This window comes from Oryx dammah, unplaced genomic scaffold (assembly GCF_014754425.2).
Source record: "Oryx dammah isolate SB20612 unplaced genomic scaffold, SCBI_Odam_1.1 HiC_scaffold_1, whole genome shotgun sequence".
Lineage (NCBI taxonomy): Eukaryota > Metazoa > Chordata > Mammalia > Artiodactyla > Bovidae > Oryx > Oryx dammah.
This window is the reverse complement of record NW_024070185.1, coordinates 9,818,533-9,841,566: the sequence shown is the minus strand read 5'-3', so window position 1 is coordinate 9,841,566 and position 23,034 is coordinate 9,818,533. Positions and strand designations below refer to the sequence as shown.

General features: G+C 45.8%; 1 protein-coding gene across 2 annotated transcripts in view; it reads left to right on the top strand.

Annotated features, from left to right (window-relative positions):
• Positions 1 to 23,034, top strand: part of EXTL3 (exostosin like glycosyltransferase 3) — a 100,223-nt gene that overhangs the window by 59,825 nt on the left and 17,364 nt on the right. For both annotated transcript variants that reach the window (XM_040236304.1, XM_040236235.1), the window contains exons 3-5: positions 715 to 3,341; positions 15,845 to 15,972; positions 22,360 to 22,504. In XM_040236304.1, coding sequence (XP_040092238.1) covers positions 1,194 to 3,341; positions 15,845 to 15,972; positions 22,360 to 22,504 — 2,421 coding nt within the window. In that variant the 5' untranslated portion in view covers positions 715 to 1,193. The remainder of the gene's footprint in view (positions 1 to 714; positions 3,342 to 15,844; positions 15,973 to 22,359; positions 22,505 to 23,034) is intronic.

Below are 23,034 nucleotides of genomic sequence, written 5' to 3'. Positions count from 1 at the left end.
CTGTTTTGGGAGATTAGAAACCTGAGGCCTAAAGTCTCACAGCAAATCTCTGTAAAAGATAAGAAATAATACCCCCATTTCTAAGTACAGCATTCTTTCTGAAAGACCAAGTTACTATTTATATAGAAGATAAATGAGAAGCAAACTGGGGAATACATTTTTGTCTCTGGATTACTGCACCCACTGCTGGTGAAGATCCAGAGAGTTCTCTTCAGCTCTTTTCCCCCACTTTGAATATAATAAATGGAGCTCCTCACAGAGGTGGTTTTTTTTTTTTTTTTTTTTTGCTTTTCCCCAAAACTTAAAGAGGCAATTTTCCTGTCAGTAATGAATATAAATAGGAGGGTGTTTCTCTGTTTCACGAGGATGCCTAAGTCTCAAATAACAAGTTGTCAGGAACATTTTTGCCCTCTGTTGAATGTAGCTGCTAATCATTTTATAGGGCTCTAATAGGAAGAAAGTGGGTGTGTCTGAAACTGCTTTTGGGCACTTACCTAATCCATGTCTTACTATTAATAACTCCAAGTACAATATCCATGCCAAAAAATAAAACCTGTATTGGACTTAAAATGTTCTGCGAGGCACACACCAGTGATCCAACCATTGTTCCGTCTTAAAAAGATTTAGGCATTTTCTAGGAAGTTTCAGAAGTGGGGAAGCAAGGTTGTTGAGCATAAGGTCTTCAAGACTGACACACTTCTCTTTCTTTTGCAGGCCTGCGTGTTGGCAGTGACACTGTTAAGAGGCTGGCATTTATTTCTGTTCTAACCAGCTACCTTATAACTGTGACAAGTAACTATGCATGTGTGTTGGTCAGCGAAACCAAGGAGCAAGAGCTATGGCAGTTGAGGAGGTCTGTCTGATTCCAGGGTGTTTTTCCCCGGCTCCACCATCAGGGTTCTCCCTCCCACCTCAACAACCATGTGGTACCCTCTGCCTTTTGACAGAGATTAAGGACATGTTCTTTGGCCTACAGCTAGAACTCAGAATCTGCTGGAGTAGGGTCAGAGACCATTTCAGTCACAGCTGAGGAAGATGAAATTTCCATTCTACTTGGTGCCTTGTCCAGGGAGCACACTGACTCTCCGGAAAGCGTGTTGAGTGAGAAGAGGCTGAGCCTGGCCCACTACAAGCCCGTGGTTATGGCGAGTGAGCCAACGTGACCAGCGGGGGCAGGAGCCGCAGAGGGACTCATGACGGGCTATACCATGTTGCGGAATGGGGGCGCGGGGAACGGAGGTCAGACCTGCATGCTGCGCTGGTCCAACCGCATCCGGCTCACGTGGCTCAGCTTCACGCTGTTCATCATCCTGGTGTTCTTCCCCCTCATCGCTCACTATTATCTCACCACCCTGGACGAGGCAGACGAGGCGGGCAAGCGCATCTTCGGCCCACGGGCTGGCAGCGAACTCTGCGAGGTGAAGCACGTGCTGGACCTCTGCCGCATCCGCGAGTCGGTGAGCGAGGAGCTCCTGCAGCTAGAAGCCAAGCGGCAGGAGCTGAACAGTGAAATCGCCAAGCTGAACCTGAAGATTGAGGCCTGCAAGAAGAGCATCGAGAATGCCAAGCAGGACCTGCTTCAGCTCAAGAACGTCATCAGCCAGACAGAGCATTCCTACAAGGAGCTGATGGCGCAGAACCAGCCCAAGCTCTCCCTGCCCATCCGCCTGCTCCCGGAGAAGGACGATGCTGGCCTCCCGCCCCCGAAGGCCCAGCGGGGCTGCCGGCTGCACAATTGCTTCGATTATTCCCGGTGCCCTCTGACCTCTGGTTTCCCCGTCTACGTTTATGACAGTGACCAGTTCGCCTTTGGCAGCTACCTGGACCCCTTGGTCAAGCAGGCTTTCCAGGCCACGGCCCGAGCCAACGTTTACGTCACCGACAACGCGGACATCGCCTGCCTGTATGTGATCCTAGTCGGGGAGATGCAAGAGCCCGCCGTGCTGCGGCCCGCCGACCTGGAGAAGCAGCTGTCCTCCCTCCCGCACTGGCGGAGGGACGGCCACAACCACGTCATCATCAGCCTGTCTCGGAAGTTGGACACCCAGAACTTACTGTACAACGTCAGCACCGGCCGGGCCATGGTGGCCCAGTCCACCTTCTATGCGGCCCAGTACCGGCCTGGCTTTGACTTGGTGGTGTCGCCCCTAGTCCACGCCATGTCGGAGCCCAACTTCATGGAAATCCCACCACAGGTGCCGGTGAAGCGGAAATACCTCTTCACCTTCCAGGGCGAGAAGATCGAGTCGCTGAGATCCAGCCTTCAGGAGGCCCGCTCCTTTGAGGAGGAGATGGAGGGGGACCCCCCGGCCGACTACGACGATCGGATCATCGCCACCCTCAAGGCTGTCCAGGACAGCAAGCTCGATCAGGTCCTGGTGGAATTCACCTGCAAGAGCCCGCCGAGAGCCAGCCTGCCGACTGAGTGGGCGCTGTGCGGCGAGCGGGAGGACCGCCTGGAGCTCCTGAAGCTCTCCACCTTCGCCCTCATCATCACGCCGGGGGACCCGCGCCTGCTTGTGTCCTCGGGGTGCGCCACCCGGCTCTTCGAGGCCCTGGAGGTCGGGGCTGTCCCGGTGGTGCTGGGGGAGCACGTGCAGCTCCCCTACCAGGACGTGCTGCAGTGGAGCGAGGCGGCGCTGGTGGTGCCCAAGCCGCGGGTCACCGAGGTCCACTTCCTGCTGCGGAGCCTCTCGGACAGCGACCTGCTGGCCATGCGGCGCCAGGGCCGCTTCCTGTGGGAGACCTACTTCTCCACCACGGACAGCATCTTCAGCACCGTGCTGGCCGTCATCCGGACGCGCATCCAGATCCCAGCCGCTCCCATCCGCGAGGAGGCGGCGGCCGAGATCCCGCACCGCTCGGGCAAGGCGGCCGGCACCGACCCCAACATGGCGGACACCGGGGACCTGGACCTGGGCCCGGTGGAGACCGAGCCGCCCTACGCCTCGCCCAAGTACCTCCGCAACTTCACCCTCACCGTCACCGACCTCTACCGCAGCTGGAACTCCGCCCCGGGGCCTTTCCATCTCTTCCCCCACACGCCCTTCGACCCCGTGCTGCCCTCGGAGGCCAAGTTCCTGGGCTCAGGGACCGGATTCCGGCCCATTGGCGGCGGGGTCGGGGGCTCCGGCAAGGAGTTTCAGGCGGCGCTGGGAGGCAACGTCCCTCGGGAGCAGTTCACGGTGGTAATGTTGACTTACGAGCGGGAGGAGGTGCTCATGAACTCCTTAGAGAGGCTGAACGGCCTCCCTTACCTGAACAAGGTCGTGGTGGTGTGGAATTCTCCCAAGCTGCCGTCAGAGGACCTGGTGTGGCCTGACATTGGGGTCCCCATCATGGTAATGATAGAGCCGAGAGTGGTCTGTTTACTGCACCAGAGGCTAGTTCATTCTTGATCTCTTTCCCGTAAAGATGCTTTTTTTAAAAAACCTATTCAGATTCTTTCCCCTTGCTTCTATTTCAGTTCTTTCACGTCTTGCCAGTTCTCTGCTGCTCACTTCCAAAGGGCCCTAAGACGTTCCCATAGGGAGACTGATACTGGCCCTGTGAAGGTTCACAAAACCCTGTCATCGACCTCATAGACATCTTCTCTGCCCTTACAAAGGGGCTGACGATGAGAATGATAGTGAAAAGCTGATGTTTAAGAAGCACTCATAATTTTAGAGTTGATAGAACTTACAGTAACAATGAGCTAGTATGATTTCTTCTGTGGACACTGAGGCTTAGACATGTTAATTATTTTGCCCAAGGTCACGATTAGCATTTGTGGAGGAGCTGAGCTTTTAGTGTGCCTGATTCCAGGAGCTGCGGTTTTAATCACCTCCCAAAGGGTTTAGGAAGGAGACCTGTTCCATTTCACAGGATTGTCTGCAAGTCCTCTGGGAGACTGGCATCGGGGTTTGATATTTTAGGAATTGGAGACCTTGGACCTTTTCTGTAGTTTCATTCTCATAAAACTCTTCTCTGTTATGGTTAGGATGACGTATTCTACAGGAAAAGTAATAGCTGAATATGCAGGATAGAGCTTTAGTTCTGAGTACTTTGTTTATCCACCTTCTGTTGTAAGTTTGTCTGTCTAGAAATGGGAGATCACCCATTTCTCTTAAATGTGAGGCCTAAGAACAAGTCTCATGCCACATGGCAACAGCTTACCATGCAGCATAGGTACTTTCCAGAAAAGGCAGCAAAGAAGGGCCGAAGTCTGATGAGCCACCACTGCTAGACGCTTGCTTAAGAAAATTGGTCGTTTTTAGGAAGAATTTGCCTTGAAGGGGAACGTTTAGGCTAGACCAGTTTTTAAAATATTTATTTCATTGAGGAGCTAATTCACATGAAATATTTTCTAAGCAGCATCATGGTATATAGGAAAGGATGAGTTTTGGCACAATAGAGACCTAGGATTAAATAGTCATTTTGTAATCTTTGATAATTAAGTCCTTTGACTTTAGGATTAAAGAGGGATCTAAGATAATACAGGGCTTCCCTGATAGCTCGTTGGTAAAGAATCTGCCTGGAATGCAGGAGACCCTGGTTTGATTCCTGGGTTGGGAAGATCTGCTGGAGAAGGGATAGGCTACCCACTCCAGTATTCTTGGGCTTCCCTGTTGGCTCAGCTGGTAAAGAATCTGCCTGCAGTGTTGGAGACCTGGGTTCGATCCCTGGGTTGGGAAGATTCCCTGGAGAAGGGAAAGGCTACCCATGCATTCTGGCCTGGAGAATTCCATGGGCTGATTAGTACATGGGGTCACAAAGAGTCTGACATGACTGAGCGACTTTCTCTTTCTTTCACTAAGATAATACAAGTGGTCAGTTCAGTCGCTCAGTGGTGTTGGACTCTTTGTGACCCCATGGACTGCAGCACACCAGGCCTCCCTATCCATCACTAACTCCTGGAGTTTCCTCAAACTCATATCCATTGAGTCAGTGATGCCACCCAACCATCTCATCCTCTGTCAACCCCTTCTCCTCCAGCCTTCAATCTTGCCCAGCATCAGGGTCTTTTCCACTGAGGCAGTTTTTCACATCAGGTGGCCAAAGTATTGGAGTTTCAGCTTTAGCATCAGTCCTTCCAATGAATATTCAGGACTGATTTCCTTTAGGATGGACTGGTTGGATCTCCTTGCTGTCAAATGGACTCTCAAGAGTGTTCTCCAACACCGCAGTTCAAGAGCATCAATTCTTTGGTGTTCCACTTTCTTTATAGTCCAACTCTCACATCCATAAATGACCACTGGAAAAACCATAGTTTTGACTAGACGGACCTTTGTTGGCAAAGTAATGTCTCTGCTTTTTAATATACTGGAAAAGTGCTCAATAATTATTTGATTCCTATTTATTCCTTCATGTCAAAGGAGATGGAAGTCAGCATGGATGTTCTGCTTGTGTTAAGGACTCACTTCACTGATAAACCTCCTTGTACCCACGACTTAATTTCCCTTGTGTCATAACTGTTACTACCTCTCTTCTCTTGTACAAATCTTTGTTTTCTTTTCTTTTTTTTTAAACAAATGCTGCTACTTTCTTCCTACTGCTGCTAATCTTTTCTTGTATTTTATTTAATTGAATTTATAATCAGAGACTCTTCAAAGACTGTAGGGTTCTGCAAACTTTTGACCCCAGAATTTATTTTGTATATTAAGAAAGCTTTATAAAAGTCTATAGATTTCTCTATAGACTTCTTCCTAAATACATTTCACGTATATTCTTTCCTAGTTACAACTTTTTGAATGTCATCAAAATTAAAAAAAAAAAAAAACAACGTTCTGTGAAAGGTCGATGCTGTTCATTAGCAAAGCAGCCTGTGTTTTCCATTTTGCTGAGTTTTCTGTAAATTTGTTAGCGGCGTGGAGAAGCTGATGCTGCCACGGTTAACAGTGTCTGAAGTGCAGCGGAGCGCTTGCCAGAATGAGTCCTTCATTTTAATTCTGGCGGGAAATAAGTCGTTTTCTTGATTACCGAGCCACTTATTGCAGCAATACCATGCTTAGTCAGAAAGGACCAGAAACTCTCCAGGCCGGGGGCAGCTCTGAATAGCTTATCCGTATTAGTGGTACACTTTTTTTTTTTTTTCCTCCTAGTTCCTGTGAAAAAAGAAGAAACTCTTTTAAGCTGGAAGATTTCACCCCATTCTCTAAATATTTGGACTGCTTTCTATTCAGTATGTAAGAGAGGCAGGGTTTTGGGGCAGCAGTTGAGCTGCCGCCCTCTGGGGCACACAGCTATCAGGGCAGGCTGGGAGGGAGGGTGGCCCTCCACGGTGGGAAAAGGTAGTGTTAGGAGCCATCTCAGAGTGGGTTTTCCACCGAAAATGCAGACGTGACCTCTTTGTTCATTTTGTTCTAGTTAACAGTAGATCTCTCTAAGATGACCAGGCAGTCTTTCAGGTTCCATTCCTTCAGGGAAGATGATTTGAGCTAAAAGAAGCAACCCAGGAGCCTACTTGCCACTTCAGAACATGTTGGGCAGTCTGTGGGTCTCTTCTTCTCAGGGTGCCATCATAGCAGCGGGCACACATGCTGTCTCTGTGGGCTGTGAAGTCTGTTGAGCCCCCGGTGTTCAGGTAGAGAGCAGGCTTGTCTCAGGCGTACCTACTGGGGTCTGTGGTGAAATCCCTCTCTCTTTTCCATTATTTACATAGCAAGGGGGAAGCTACTGTGGGTCTGGCTGAGAGTAAGTGTGATTTTCACTGCCACCCTCCTGCCCGGAACGCTTTATGTAAGGAGAATTTCAGTTGAGGTCGGGTGGGGCCTGGGCGAATTGACAGCCTGCCCACAGGGAGGTGGGGTACGTGCCACCAGCTGCAGTGGGTCTCTCACCTGGATGGTAGGGAGGGCTGCAGCAGAGGCATCGTTCTGTCTCTTGCTCATTTGTGAGCAGTCGAATCGGGCTCCTTAGCTCCTTGGGTGGAATGACATGAATGTTTAATGGAAGTCAAAGGGAGGGTGGCGATGGGCCAGGGGATTTGAAGGCCTGCCTTTTGAAAAGCTCCCTTCTTGGGGGGGAGTCAGCACTCTCATGCATCTTAAAGATTTTCCACTGTTTCCTGGCTGCCGTTGTTGGTAGTGATAGTCAGTGATTTCTCAAATATTTATTTCCCCATAGGTAGTGTGTTGTTTTTCTCTGGCCACTTTGAAGACTTTTTCTATACATGTGGTTTTCTTTGATCTGTGTTCTGATTGGGTTTCACTTAGCCTCTTAAGGGCTTATCCCAGGTGGCTCAGTGATAAAGAACCCGCCTGCCAGTGGAGGAGATGTGGGTTCGATGCCTGGGTGGGGAAGATCCCCTGGAGAAGGAAATGGCAACTCACTCCAGTATTCTTGCCAGGAAAATCTCATGAACAGACGAGCCTGGTGGGCTACAGTCCATGGGGTCTCAAAGAGTGGGACAACACTTAGCAACTAAACAACAAGGCTCTTAAATCTAGTAATTTATGTATTTTAAAATTATATTTGGGGAGTTTTTTATTCAATATTGTTCAGGTATTTTCTTCCACTTTGGGGACTTCATTCTGTGTATACTAGGCATTAAAAAAAATATTTTACAATTTTATTTGTCCATTATGCTATACTAGGCATTTTGATATTGTCTTGCAGTTTTTGGCAGCTCTGTTCATTGTTTAAAAATCATTTTTTATCTTTGATAATTTCTATTGATATGTCATCACGTTTACTGACTTTGATGTCTACCACTGCTCTTTATTTTATGGAGTCAGTTTTAAATTTCAGATACTGTGTTTTCCAGTTTAAGAATTTCCATGTTTTTAAAAATTATAATAGTTTCTTTTTCTCTCCTCAGATTTCCTGTTTCATTTTTTCCCATTCTGAAAACACTTCGTTTAAAAGTTTTTTTTAAAAATGTATTTTATTTATTTGGCTGCATTGAGTCTTAGTTGCAGCACGTGGAGTCTTCATTGGTTCACGTGGGATCTTTCATTGCTGTGCATGGACTCACCAGTTGGGGCACAGGGGCTCTGGAGCGTAGGGGCTCAGTAGTTAAGCACACGGGCTTTCTTGCTCCTTGCCATTTCCCTGATCAGGGATCGAACCCACGTCCCTTGCATTGGAAGGCAGATTCTTAACTACTGGACCACCCGGGAAGTCCCTACTTCACTTCAGTGAGCGCAGTTATGTTAGCTGCTTTAAAATCTTGGCCTGCTAATTCCAACATATGGGTTGAGTATTCATTGTAATTAGGGGTCATGTTCTTCTGGTTCTTTGTACAGCAAACAGTTTTGTATTAAATTGTGAATGTTGCGAAGACTGTGGATTTTGTTTTATTTCTCTGAAAAGTGTTGAGCTTTTAGTTTTAGCCGGAAGTTAATTTGGTTGGACAGCAAGTTCTCTTGGGTGGCAGCACAAATGTTAGTTCAGCCTTTTTGTCTGTAGCTGGTCTGCTTGTGAACAGCAGAAAGACTACATGGTTCTGGGGTGACCTGGAGACCGGGCGGTTTATACACAGAACTTGGAGTCTCCTATCTGGTCTCTCTCTGCTGCAACCCCTTTCTTCCAGGAGTTGTGGTTGCCCCAGGCTCTTCCCTCTTATTCCTCAGGCCAGAACAGCTTGGGTGCTATATGCAAGTTTAAGCTATCCTCCTTGGTACCAGCTCTGGTCTACGCTCAAGGTGAAAGCAGTGGTGATTCTCCCCATGTCAGTAATTCCTTCCTAAATTTTGGCTCCCCTTCGTAATGTGTCGCCTCCTGCTCACCCTGGTGTCTTCAGGTAATGCTCTTTTGGTGTTTTTGTCCAGAGTTAATATCATCGTCAGCAGGAGGCTGCGTCTGGGTGGGCAGGAGCCTCCAGCTGGTGTCTGATACACAGCCTCACCCAGAATATTGGTTCAAGTCACTACTTTATTCTGACCAACTAACACATCTTTTTCACTCTGCTTTACATTCTGGAAAAGAGTACATAGGTGGCCTTGTTGGAGCATCCTGTGGAAATGAGAACATCAAAATCGGTCCTTGTGGAGTTTTCCAAAGGGGACTTTGTTGTTCACCGTGTAGTCTTGCCCGCTGAAAACACTGTCCATCTCTATGCTGTATACGCGCTTGTTTTTAGGTCCCTGACAGCCGAGTCCTTCCATTCTTAATTTTTAGTTCTCTTCTCTATAAAGGGTACAGCTCCTTTAAATAGGGTGCCTAGGAGGACTTTTTTGAAGAGGTGACATTTGAGCAGAAGCCTGAGGGAAGTGGGAGAATGGACCATGTTAATCCTGGGGGGATGTACAGAGAACAGGAAGTGCAGGAAGCTTGTGCTCAGGCCATGGCAGGGGGACCCTGTGTACCCTGGGTGGAATGATCCAGAGTAGAGCTTGAGAGGAGCTCGGAGGAGACAGAGGCAGCACATGTAGGCCCTGGTGAGGACTGAAGGTTTTATTCTCAGTGTGTGAGGGTGCAAGGGGAGGGTTTTGAGCAGAGAGAAATATGATACTGTGGGATGGTGGGGGAGAGAGCAGACACAGTTGAAAGGCTATTGCAGGAGCCCAGGTCAGGGGTGCTGGTGGCCTGGATGGGGCAGTCATGGTGGAGATGGTGATTCAGAGAGAAGTGTATCGCACTGCTGTGGGAGTCTCCAAGGTCTCTGGAGATGAGGCTAGAATGCGCTATGTTGCCCAAGAGAAGATTGTGGAGATACGAGGTGGTTTTTCAGCCCTTTTCCCCCTCTCTCCCAGTCCTTGATACTAGAATTGAACAAGGCAGGTTCTGTCTGGGGAACTTAATGTCATGCCAGGGTGGTTATTTTAGTCCTGTTGCCCCAGGAGTCTGCTGAGGAAGGTTGGAGGAGAAACCGGCAGTGTTAACTCAAGAGTCATTACAGTTCAGGCTTGGGCCTCTGCCAGCTGGGCCGTTAAAGGCTTCATTTCTTGCTGGCTAGCCCGCCAGGCTCCTCTGTCCGTGGGACTTTTCCCAGCAAGAATACTGGAGTGGGTTGCCGTTTCCTCCTCCTGGGAATCTTCCTGACCTGGGGCTGAGTCTATGTCTCCTGCACTGCCGGCAGGTTCTTGACCCCCGAGCCATGGGGGAAGCCCCCAGATACTGAGCTATTTGCTACTAGTTGGGAAAGGACTTATCATGATAGCTAATTAAATACTTACTGGGTGAATTGATACTTGGCTCATTAACGTGGATTTGCTGATTCTACCTGAATTTAGAACCCAAATGGTTAGTTCACATATTGGCAGAAAGGATTCTATTTAAGTAGTAGTTCTTGTATCATTCATAAACTCCAGAATTCCTCAGAACCCAGGTTGAATGTTAACTGAAGATACTGATTGTTTTTTGTATGTTTTTGTATGAAGCAGACACCTCATGCATTTGCATATAGTAGGCGTCTAGGTTGTGCTTGTTGCCCTATTCTGTTGTGGTGAGAAGACGGCCACCTTCATGAATGGAGGTGAATAGAGGACTAGGGAGCCATCATCAGCGAGTATTGTGTGTGAAACAGGAAAAAGAGTGTTAGGGACCACTGCTCCTGACCTTGACTGGTGTAGGTTGATGGATTTTTGTTTTTTTTTGCTCTAGAAAACTAGATTGGATACTAAGAGGTTTCAGTATAATCCGTGTTTATAGTTGACATATAAACTTCTCAAGTCTTTATTCCCTATTCTGAACACATGGCTGGGACTGGGCTAGGTTAGGTCCTGCTTCCTGTTTGTGTCTTCATTTGTGGACACTGGTGGAGCGTCTTCTGTATGGCAGCACGTGCCCTGTATGTTCTGGCTAGTGCCATACCAGTAGTTAGATCAATAGCTTGAAGGTCCGTCTTCATGTTCACAAGTCACTAAGCTGTAGTCATAAGGCGTGAAAAAAAATAGCCAGTGTTGAGGGAGTGGGGAGGAGCATTGTTTTAATTTGAAAGAAAACGACATCAACAGAAGTGAGAATGTTTCCTGAACATGAAACCTTACTTCTGGCTGACTCACTTCTTTCGCGTTTGATCTGCCCTTTGTCAGATCCTTAGAGGCCCAGGCTGTTCTGCGTGTTTGCGTTACAGATACTTGAATCTCTTTGTCCTTCTGATTTTGGTGCCAGAGTGGATAACGGTTGATTTGCTGAGCTTTTGTCTAGCCATTAAGCGCTACAGCTCTGAAGCAAAACTGGTAGAAGAAAGCTTTTTCTAAAAGGAAATTTTAATTTATTTATCTGGCTGTGCTGGGTCTTAGGTGTGCCATGTGGGACCGTAAGTTGTGGTATGTGGGGTCTGGGATTGAACCCAGGCCCCCGGCATTGGGAGCTTGAGGTCTTGGCCACTGGACCACCAGGAAAGTCCCAGAGAAAGCTTTTACTCCTCCCACCCTCCCCTCACCCTTTGATTTTAGTTTGTATTTGTGAACTTTGTAAAGGCAGAAATCTCTTTTTGGTTATGAGAAAGAGGGGACTTGCTTACATTATGAATTACACGTATTCAGAGTTGGCTTTGCTCTCTCCTGGTGGTTGATTCTGAAAATGGCGCAGTGACATTTGGGCTGGATAGTTCTCTGTTGTGGGGAGCAGCCCTGTGCAGTGTGAGATTTAGCACCATCCCTGGCCTCTGCCCACTAAGTGCAAGTAAGCCGCCGGCCACCCAGTGGTGACAACCAAACGTGTGCACAGATGCTGTCTTGCCCCTTGGGGGTCACAGCCACTCCTCGCTGAGAATCCTTACAGCAGACCTGCTGACCGGAGTTTCTCGCGGGTTAGCCACAAGCGGGCTGCCGCCGTTCTTGACTCTGTGTCTCTGAACCCTGGAAACCTTCTCCTTTATTCCGATTCAGCTCCCTTACCCTGAAGATCTTGCTGTTGCCCAGCCCCGAGGAGTAATGCCAGGATGAGCTGAGACAGAACACGTGCTGTATTCCTGAATCCAGAGGACTTGTTCTTAATGGCCCTGCCTCTTAATGAACTTTGATAAACTTGCTAAAAAAACTGAATGTGAAATCTAGGCCAACACACAGTTGATAAGAGACCTTCCGCTCCGTCTCGCTTTTCCACAGGACAGGCAGGTCCTCTTGATTGGATTCACTTTGTAATGAGACAGAAAGTTTGGCTGTGTTCTAGGTATCACAGCATGATGGTTTTAGTTTCTGTTGTTGTTTCTGAATTTTAGATGAAGGAGTTGACTGCAGTGTTGTCAAGTGTGGCTGGTAAGTAGCTCCCATTTTTCGCCCAACATGGTGCTGTGTTGACTCAGCACAGAGGTTGCTTACCCAGGTTCATGCGTGTAGTAAGTGATAAAATTGAAATCTGAACTCACGTTTTTCTGGTTGACTCCAAAGCCACGCTTTCCTCTCTGTCCCAGCGCCTCTCAAAGTGCGGCGTGCCTAGGACTCACTCTGGAGATCTTGTTAAAACACAGGTCCTGGCTTGGTAGGTTTAGCTGCTGCTGCTGCTGCTGCTGCTGCTGCTAAGTCGCTTCAGTCGTGTCCGACTCTGTGCGACCCCATAGACAGCAGCCCACCAGGCTCCCCCGTCCCTGGGATTCTCCAGGCAAGAACACTGGGGTGGTTGCCATTTCCTTCTCCAGTGTGTGAAAGTGAAAAGGGAAAGTGAAGGCTGGCAATTCTGCCTTTCTAACGGAGTCCAGGGTGATGCCCATGTTGTTGTTGACCTTGGGATCACACTTTGAGTACTAGAGCTCTGTGCTGTGTTGCTGGATTTTTTTTGTTTTTCCTTTTCTTTTTGGTTCTGCTGAGTGTTCGTTGCTGCTTATGGGCTTTCTGTAGTTACAGTGAGTGGGGCTGCGCTTCCTTGCGATGTGAGAGCTTCTCACTGGGGACGCTTTTCTCGTAGAGCACAGACCCCAGGGGCACGGGCTTTACTGGTACGGCTTGCAGGCTCTAGAACGCAGGCTCAGCAGTCGTACTGTGTGGGCTTAGTTCCTCTATGGCACGTGGGGTCTTCCCAGACCAGGGGTCAAACCCATGTCCCCTGCGTCGGCAGGCGGATTCTTATCCACTGTGCCACCAGGGAAGCCCCTGAATTGTTAATTGTGGTATAGACAGTCCTCTTGGTGATTGACCCACAGAATTGGTAACCTATAATTGAACATTCAGTAACCGGATGTTTTACCGTTGTTTTCTTCATTTTAAGCGATGTGTATTCCCTGTTAGGGTTGAGGGAAAGCTCTGTTCCGCTGAACTGGCAGCATTGCCGGTCTGTGTTGAGTGAATGCTGGGTGCGCTTGGAAAGTAACGTGAAAGATCCCGGGGTAGTTTGTGGGGGCAGGTGTTAACAGTGCACAACTGCTGAGGTCCACCGACCCAGGGTGGGCGTTACTTTACATTTCCGCATCTCTGAAATTGGGTGTGTCTTAAGCCTCAGATGGCATTTTACCGTCGCTGGATGTTGGCGGTTGACCCCTGGTCCGGTGGCCACCCTCCCCTCCCTGGGGGTTGAGCACCTGGCCGCCTCCCCCTGCTTGTTCCTCTCTTTCTCCTGACCCGGGCTTCAGTGCCCTTGTTCTGTCACTGCTGAACCCAAGCTAGGGAGGTCCAGGCTATAAGCTCGGAGATTTTTATCTTGTTCAGAAGTGCTGCAGGGCAAGATGGATTTCAGTGTCTTTTGCTTTGCCCCTGATGTCTGCTGTTGGTAGCAGCAAATCTGTTACTAACTTCCCCTTGTGCTGACTTGGTAGGGACTCCTCTGGGACTGAGTTGAAATTTTAAAAAGCTCTTTACTAGAGTAAACAGTCTAAATGATGAACTATTTTTCATAATTTTCTTATTTGGCAGCATTTTTATTTCTTGATAGTACACAAATTAATAGTGCATTTTTCATGGGGCCTTAGCTAGATGAGACTTACAAGTTTAACCTAAGTTTACCAGAAAAAGACTGATTTGGAGTTAGGAGGCCTGAGTTAGGAGTCTAGCTCTGTGAGGGGCCTGTTGTCCATGTGCAAAGTAAAAGTTGACTGAACAATCTCTGAGGCCCTTCTGGCTCTGAACTAATTGGATTCTAAGTGTGCTGGAATGAATTAATTGAAATGTGAGGTCTCTGCTTTAAGAACATAGAAGAAGTGATTATTAGTACTTTTGACATATTGGTGAGCGAGGAGACGTCTGAGCCGGGTGTTCAGGGGCAGAATAGTTGGGGTGGAGGAACAAGAGAGAAAGGATTTTAAGCTGGAGAGACGGTGCTCACAAGGTCATGGGAGGACCTTTAAAACCATTCACAGGGACGTCCCTGGTGGTCCAGTGGCTGAGATTCTGCACTCCCAGTGCAGGGGCCATGGGTTCAGTTCCTGGTTGGGGAACTGAGCTCCCACATGCTGCACAAAGTGACCAACCAGCGAACACACACACTCAGCTTTTAGACCCTGGATAAAATTACAGTCATCACGTTATGGAAAGTTGAGCCTCAGTACAGGTGTCCCATTGCAAGAAGGATGTCCCTTCCCAGCTGTCGAGAAAGATGGCTACTCAAGACGTTCTCTTTGTTTCTGGCTTTTGAGAATAAAATGAGTCCTTACTAGTTAGTCAATGAATTAATTGGTATAGAAACCATAAAATTAAAGGAGCTGTCAGAGTACTCAAGTCTGTTCATCCTTGTTCGAGTTTCAGAGTCAAAGTGAATAAGAAAGCTACTACTAGTAGTAGCTACTATCTGAGGCACATTTGAAAGAAAAACAGTGAAAGTGAAGTCGCTCAGTCGTGTCTGACTCTCTGTGACCCCATGAACTGTAGCCCACCAAGCTCCTCTGTCCATGGGGTTTTCCAGGCAAGAATACTGGAGTGGGGTGCCATTTCCTTCTCCAGGAGATCTTCCTGACCCAGAGATTGAACCTGGGTCTGCTGCATTGTAGACAGACGCTTTACTGTCTGAGCCACCAGGGAAGTCCACTGGGGAAGCCTCCCAGGGAGGCACATTTAAATAAGTTTAAAAATCATAACGCAACTCTTGCGATTGAGCACTGCGTCTTTGTTTCGGGAAGAAACAGCTTTGCTTATGTCTGTCACTTGGGGTAGAGATTCTTTGAATGCGGAATTTCTCTGGACACAGAGCTCTTAGTTTTACCGAGTCGGGTTCACCTGGAAAGAAAAGGCTCTTGTAAGTGTAGTCAGCGATGCAGGGAGCAGTTGCAGAAGCAAAGTAATTAACCCCAGCTGGACGGGCTCGCCTTTGTTGTTTTAGACTGAAAAGAAAGGCCTTGAATCGGGACTCAGAAAGGACACAGACTCCAGGGAGTTCTGAGCTGGGTTTCAAGGGGATTCCAGAGCTGAGGATCATAACCTCAGTTCTGCTCTGCCACTTTGTGTTCTCTTGGGAAAGTTATTTTTAATATCCCTAAACCGTGTCCGTTGCATACTTAAAATAATGCTCAGCTTTAGCTTGTTTCCCAGGAAAGTTAGTTAGCAAATGAATAAAGGTTACAGTGTGAAGTCTTTATGAATTTGCTGAGTTATAAGGTGGTTTTTATTCCTGTAAGAGGTATGCTAGATTTTACAGTTTGGTTTTGCTGTTGTTGTTATTGCATCTCTGAATCGTGTGCAACTCTTTGGGACCCCGTGAACCACAGCATGCCAGGCTCCACTCTCTTCAGTATCACTCAGAGTTTGCTCAAGTTCATGTTAACTGAATCAGTGATGCTGTGTCTAACCATCTCATCCTCTGTTGCCCTCTTCTCCTCCTGCCTTCAATCTTCCCAGCATCAGGGTCTTTTCCAATGAGTCGGTTCTTCACATCAAGTGGCCAAAGTATTGGACCTTCAGCATCAGTCCTTCCAATGAATATTGGAACAAGAGGCTCTTTAGTTCTTCTTCACTTCAGTATATTTAGCCACAGTCTCCTTTGACCTAAAGACAGCCTTGGTTTTGCCTTCTGCGGTGCAGCACTGATCATCAGTGTTTTTCCTTTCTCTTTACAGGTGGTTCGTACTGAGAAGAACAGTCTGAACAACCGATTCCTGCCGTGGAATGGAATCGAGACAGAAGCCATCCTGTCTATTGATGATGACGCTCACCTCCGCCATGATGAAATCATGTTTGGGTTTCGGTGAGGAGCTGATTTTTAATCGAGAAACGCTTTTGTTGGCAAGTGACAGGAAACTAACTTAAAACCTGGATGAGGCAGCCAAATGAATTTCTTAGCTGGTAGTACCTGAGACATCTTGTGTGCTAAGTCGCTTCAGCTGTGTCTGATTCTGTGCCACCCCAGGGACTGTAGCCTGCCAGGCTCCTCTGTCCATGGGATTGTCAGGCAAGAATAGTGGAGAGGGTTGCCATTCCCTTCTCCAGGGGATCTTCTCGACCCAGGGGTTGAACCCACATCTCTTAGGTCTCCTGCATTGGCAGGAGGGTTCTTTACCACTGGTGCCACCTGGGAAGCCCCAGGACTTAAATATCTCACTTTGAAGGAATAGTACAGATGAGAGAACAGAGTCGATCAGGGCCACTCAGAGTGTGTCCAGTCCTGGCGCTGACTCATGGACAGCTTATTTCCTGTCCAGAGTGAGGTAAGGTCAGAAACTGAGGGTAGACATTTAGAAGCCTTTAAATAACTTGACATTTACCATGACATCCAAGTGTGAACATTTTTCTTGTAATTCATTTTTGAGAAACATTTATTGACTGTAATTCATACGTCATACAGTTCACTCATTTAAGTGTCCCATTCAGTGGCTCTTAGTGTATTTACAAGGTTGTGCAGCTGTCACCATAATCGGTTCTAGAAACCTTCATTACCATCAGGAGAAATCTTGCACCCATTAGCAGTCATGCTCTGTTTTTCTCCAACTCCTCCTCTAAACCACTGGCAGCCATTAATGTACTTAGTTTCTCTGTAAATGTATCTGTTGCAGACATCCCATGTAAATGGTACCGTATAATAAGTGCTCCTTGGTAACTGGTTTCTTTCACTTAACATAGTGTTTTCCGAGTTTATCTGTCTTGTAGCACCTGTCAGTGCTTCATTCTGTATGGATGGACACATTTTGTTGACTCCCAGGTGGCTCAGTGGTAGAGATTGTGCTTACCAGTGCAGGAGATGTGGATTTGACCCCTGGGTTAGAATTCCCTGGAGAAAGAAATAGCAGCCAACTCCACTGTTCCTGCCTGGGAAATCCCACGGACAGAGGAGCTGGCAGGCTGCGTCCGTGGGGTCGCAGAGAGTTGGACATGACTGAACATACACACACACGTTTTATTTGTCCATTTTTTGACACTTGCGTCATTTCTGCTTCTTTGCTATTGTGAATCCTGCTATGAACATTCATGCACATGCTTTTTTATATGACTGTTTATAGAGACATACCTTGGAGTGGAGTTACTGGATCATATGGTAACTCTTGGTTTAACATTTTGAAGAATTCCCAGCCTGTTTTCCAGAGTAGCTGCACCATTTTATATTGCACCAGCAGTGAATGAGGGTTGAGATTTCTCTGTGTCTTTGTCGACACTTGATATTTTCTGTATTTTATTTATAGCCCTCCTACTGGATGCAAAGTGGTATTTCAGTGTAGTTTTGATTTGCATTTCCATAATAACTTAGGATATTGCTCATCTTTTCATATGTTTAGGAATAACTTATATATCTTTTTTGAAGAAATGTCTATTTAGATACTTTGCTGTTTGTTATTTGGGTTGTCTGTTAGGAATAACTTATATATCTTTTTTGAAGAAATGTCTATTTAGATACTTTGCTGTTTGTTATTTGGGTTGTCTGTTTTTTTTTTTTAAACTTTAAACTTTTTATTTTGTAGTGGGATATAGCCAGTTAATGTTGTGGGAGTTTCAGGTGAACAGCAAAGGGACTCAGCCATATATATATGTGTATCCATTCTTCCCCAGAGTCTCCTCCCATCCAGGCTAGCATATTACATTGAGCAGAGGTCCCTGATATACAGTAGGTCTTTGTTGGTTTTCTGTTTTAAATATAGCAGTGTGTACATGACTGGTTTGTCTTTTTGTTTTTGAGTTGTCAGAGTTCTTTGTATATTCTAGGTACAAGTCCCTTATCCGGGATAATGATCTGTAATTTTTTCCTCTTATTCCATGGGTTGTTTTTTCACATTCTTGATGGTGTCCTTCAAAGCACAAAACTTTTCATTTTAATGAAGTCCAGTTTGTCTAGGTTTTCTTTGGTTACTTGTCCTTTTGGTGTTATATTTAAGAAACCATGCAATTCATTTTTATTGTATTTTTACAAAAGCACGAACAAGCCCAGGGAAAATTAACTTCTTCGCCACATAGTTTGGGAAGCACTGGAGTAGATATCCTTGGGGATCTTGTTCAAACGAAGTATAGATCCAGGATGTGCTTTTGTTTCGGGCACTGAGAGCCTGGCTGCTTTAAGTGGGTAAGTGCAGACGCTTGGATGAAAGGAGCAGCAGCTTTACTGCTGTATTTGTCTTAGGCCCATGTGTGGTTACCTGGCACATTTCTGACAAAGTGGAACATCTGTTCTTCCTCTCCCTCACCCAGCCTCTCATTTCCTCTGACCTCCTCCTACCACTATGTTATTGAGGCGAGAATCTGTTGTTAGCAGTTGTGAAAATCCCACTGGATTTCACATTACCATAATAATAAGTAACCAGCTCTCTTGCCTTGATTTTATGAAAGGAAAAAAGCCATGTGATGATAGCAGAAATGGGCCTTTGCCATCACAGTTGTTGTTATTGATGGTGACGGGGAGGGACGGGAAGGTGGGGTGTTTCCGATACAGCGTGATGAACTTGAGAGCCTCCTGAGGGACTGGAGGCTGTGGACAGAGTCATGGGGTGTTAACAGGAGGATTGCCGATCAGCGCTAGATCCGGAGAACGATTAGATAAGCAGTCCTGCTTTGACGAATTGGAAGCTTGTTAAGATAACTGGTGTTTGCTATCTTCTGTGGTTCTTGATTTAGAAAGATTTTTGGTCTTTTCCATTTGTCACCAGGTTTCCAAGTGGTGAGAGAATAATGGGAAGCCGTATAACTGATGGCACTGAGCATCTTCTCATGTGCTCAGTGACCATCTGTTCATCTCCTTTGGAGAAATGTCTGCTCAGACCCTCTGCCTTTTTATTATCAAGTGGTTAAGAGTCTCTTACCATCATTAGAAATTTGAGGTTTAGTCTCTGGTTATAAGACAAGTGAATTATCTCTGACGCTACTTCCAAATCTTCCATTACCCTGAGCATTTTCTCATTTGTTTGGGCATCCTTTGATCTAGAAACTTTGCTTTTGAATTAGAGTTTTCATCTTTTCCACATGTATGCCTAGGGATGGGATTGCTGGATTATAAGATAACTCTGTTTTTAGTTTTTTAGTTCTCCATAGTGGCTGTACCAATTTACATTTCCACCAAGAGTGTAGGAGGGTTCCCTTTTCGAAAGGATATGTGCATTCCGATGTTCATTGCAGCACTGTTTACAGTAGTTGAGACATGGAAGCAACCTAAATGTTGATATCAGCAGATGAATGGATAAAGAAGATGTGGCATATAGATACCGTGGAATATTTCTCAACCATAAAAAGAGTGAAATAATGCCATTTACAGCAACATGGATGGACCTAGAGATTATCACACTAAGTGAAGAAAGTTACAGAAAGTCAGATGTCATGTGACGTCACTTACATGTGGAATCTAAAAAAAATGGTGCAAGTGAACTTGTTTACAAAACAGAAATAGACTCAGACGTAGGAAACAAACTTAGTGGTTCCAAAGGGGAAAATGGGGGGAGGGCTAAATTTAGGAATTTGAAATTAAAAGATACACACTACTATACATGTGTCATTTTGCAGAGCTGTACATGGCTGAGCGACTGACACACACACGTCTATAAAATAGATAATTAGGACCTGCTGTGTAGCACAGGGAGCTATATTCAATATCTTATGATAACCTCTAATGGAAAAGAGGCTGAAAAATAATATATATAACTTGGTCAATTTGCTGTGCACCTAAAAATTGTAAATCAGATGTACTTTGGTTTAGAATAAATAAATAAAGACATCCATAGAAACTGTCCCTCTGGCAAAAGATAATGTGGATCTTGGCTAACTTCAGCTTATGTAGCAAAGAAGGAAATAGTATGTTTTTAAGGGATGGATAAAGAGACCCAAGAGAATTGAAAAGACGTATCTGTACAAAAATAGTCCACGACTGTTCATAGCAGCATTATTTATAAGAGTCAGTATAAACATGATTCAGGTTATCTGAGGCACTCACAGTAGTCAGGTTCATAGGGACGAAGTAGAATGGCGGGGGCCTGGGACTAAAGGAAGGCAAGAATGCCAAGTTAATGTTTAATGGGTCAGGTTTTAGGTTGGAAAGATGGAAACATTCTGGAGATAAATGATTGTGATGATCATTTAACAGTGGGAATATACTTAATGCCATTGAACTGTATACTTGAAAATAATTAAAATGGTAAATTTCATGTTATGTGTGTTTTGCCACACACCAAAGAAAAATCAGTTGTCAAAAAAGCTAAAACAAGAGAAGTATAAACAATCAGAATGTCCTTCAGCTGATGAATGGATAAACAAACAGTAGTATATCGATACAGTGGAATATTACTTGGCAACAGAAAGGATTGAAGTGCTGACACGTGCTACAACATGAAAACAGGCTGAGTAAAACAAGCCAGTCACGAAAGCTCATGTACTGTGTGAGTCCGTTCATGTGAAATGTCTGCAACAAGCAGAGCCGTGGAGACACAAGGTAGATTAGTGGTTCCCATGAGACTGGGGGTTGGGGGTGAGTGGGGAATGACTGCTACGCTGCTAGTGGTTATGGAGTTTCTTTTATTAATAGGTTATGAAAATACTCCGAAGGGGTGATGGTTGCATAGCTTTGTGAGTATATTAAATAATAAACCCAGCGAATCATACACTTTTAAACAAGTGAGTCTTCTATGTGATTTATATCTCAATAAACTTTATTTTTAAAAAGAGTGAGTTTTACAGTGAGGGGTCATGGACTGGAAGGTAGGTTTCTGTTCCTGGAGGCATTTGAAGGGATCAGTATTTTTAAGAGTATTGATAATAGCCTTCGAATATGCTGTTGGTATTTATTAACAATCCTTATATTCTGTAACTGTCAAAATATATTATTAAAACATAGCTTTTTAGGTGAGTGTTTGGAAGTCTGTGTTAGGAGGTAAACGAGGATAGAGGTAGGGGTTTGGGTGGGATGTGGCGGAACGCCCATCTAGACGGCTGCCGTGCTGTGATATAAGTTGTAATTTCTCATCTTCTGGGCTAGACTGTGTGTATGTGTGTGTCTGTGTGTGTCTGTGTATGCATCGTCAGTCGTGGGCAAGTCTTTGTGACCCCATGGACTGTAGCCTGCCAGGCCCCTCTGCCCTGGGATTTCTCAGGCAAGAATACTGGAGGGGATAGCCATTTCCTTCTCCAGGCATCTTCCCAACCTAGATATTGGGCCCTCATCTCCAGCATCTCCTGCATTGACAGGTGGATTCTTTACTGCTGAACCACCTGGAAAGCCCACTGGGCTAGGTTAGTTGCTTTCAAACTTAACAGGAGCGGGACTCTTGAAATGAAATCTTGTGTGCTTTAGGAGCTGAGGGTTCATGGGTGATGAGGGACTTTGTTAGGCAGTTTGAATCTCTGTTGGAGTGAGGTGGAGGGAGGAGGTGATGGATCCTTTTTTATGGTACACCTGAAGCACTTCTGCAGGACCGTGGATTTCAGCCTATGAAACTGATTTTATTTGTTGTACTTTACCTAGAGGTAAGGTAATTTGGAGATGTTAGAAAATTATCCTGGAAACATTCCCAACTTATTTCTTACATTTACGAAGTCTTTCATTTGTACGGTTCTGTAGACCACTGCTTTTCATGGTACAGGTTTCCACCTCAGCTCTGCTCCAATCAGAATTTTAGACTGTTGCACCCAACTCTAGGCAGCAGTCTCCTGTGGTTAGATCAGGGTCACTCAGTAAAAGAGGAGTTAAGTATACTATACAATGTACATAAATTATGTACATGTCTTCCCATACTAGTATGTTATAATCTTTAAAACTAAAGCTTAAGAAATTAAATAATATTAAAAAGAAATAGATATAAAAATTATCTTCTTCCTGCTTCTCAGAAGATTGTTGTACTTACCCCATCCTGGAGACCTTTAAATGCCTTAGACTCCTTAGAGCCTTTCCGTGTTTCTCCAGCTTGTTCTTTATGCAACGGCTGGAGAGATGCTGGCCACCAGCATCAAAAGTTAGAGGATTGATAAGCAGGTGCTTATTAAGGAAACTATGGGTGATACTTTGTTTTTATTCTGTTTGGTTTGTGATTGATTTGGTATATAAAATTAAAAAGAAAAAAGAAGTAACAGCTCAAAAAGAGAGATCCTGCAAAATGGAGGCAATAATTCTGCACATTTCTGATAACCCTAGAGCTTTGTACTCAGGTGTGTGCATATGCTTGTGTTTTACGAGGGTGTGGAGAGAAGCACGGGACCGCATTGTGGGTTTCCCTGGCCGCTACCATGCGTGGGACATCCCTCACCAGTCCTGGCTCTACAACTCCAACTACTCGTGTGAGCTGTCCATGGTGCTGACAGGTGCTGCCTTCTTCCACAAGGTAAGAGAGGGCCGGTAGGATTGGCATGCCTCGGTCAGAGTTGAGCCTTTGTGTGGCAGTGAAATGCTGCTTTAAATAAAGATACCTCTCCTGATGCTTCTTACATATCCCTGGCTTGCTAGAATTACAGTACTTCCATCTTTAAAGACAGTGATCGAGATGATTATAGCAACTCTAGAATAAAGTCAGGATGGGAAGGCTGCCGCATTGGCCATTAGAAAATCAGTTTATCTTCCTGAGCATTGGCTCTCCCTCTGTACAACTGAGAGCACTGGGGCAAAACATTTTCCAGTTTCCCCACAGCCATTCCAGACATGGCTCTCCTGATTCAGCCGCTTCTGTCCATTCAGGCTCTGCAAGTTCTGTTGGATTCCTTAGAGCTTTTAATTTTCACGTTGCTCCATGTCCTGATTTTTGTTGAATATTTAGGATGCAGACCCTTCCAGTCATTACTCCTCTCTTGTACTGTTGTTGCTAAACTGTTCTGTTTTCTTGCTCCTGACTCATCGTCTGTTCTGTAAGATAGCCCC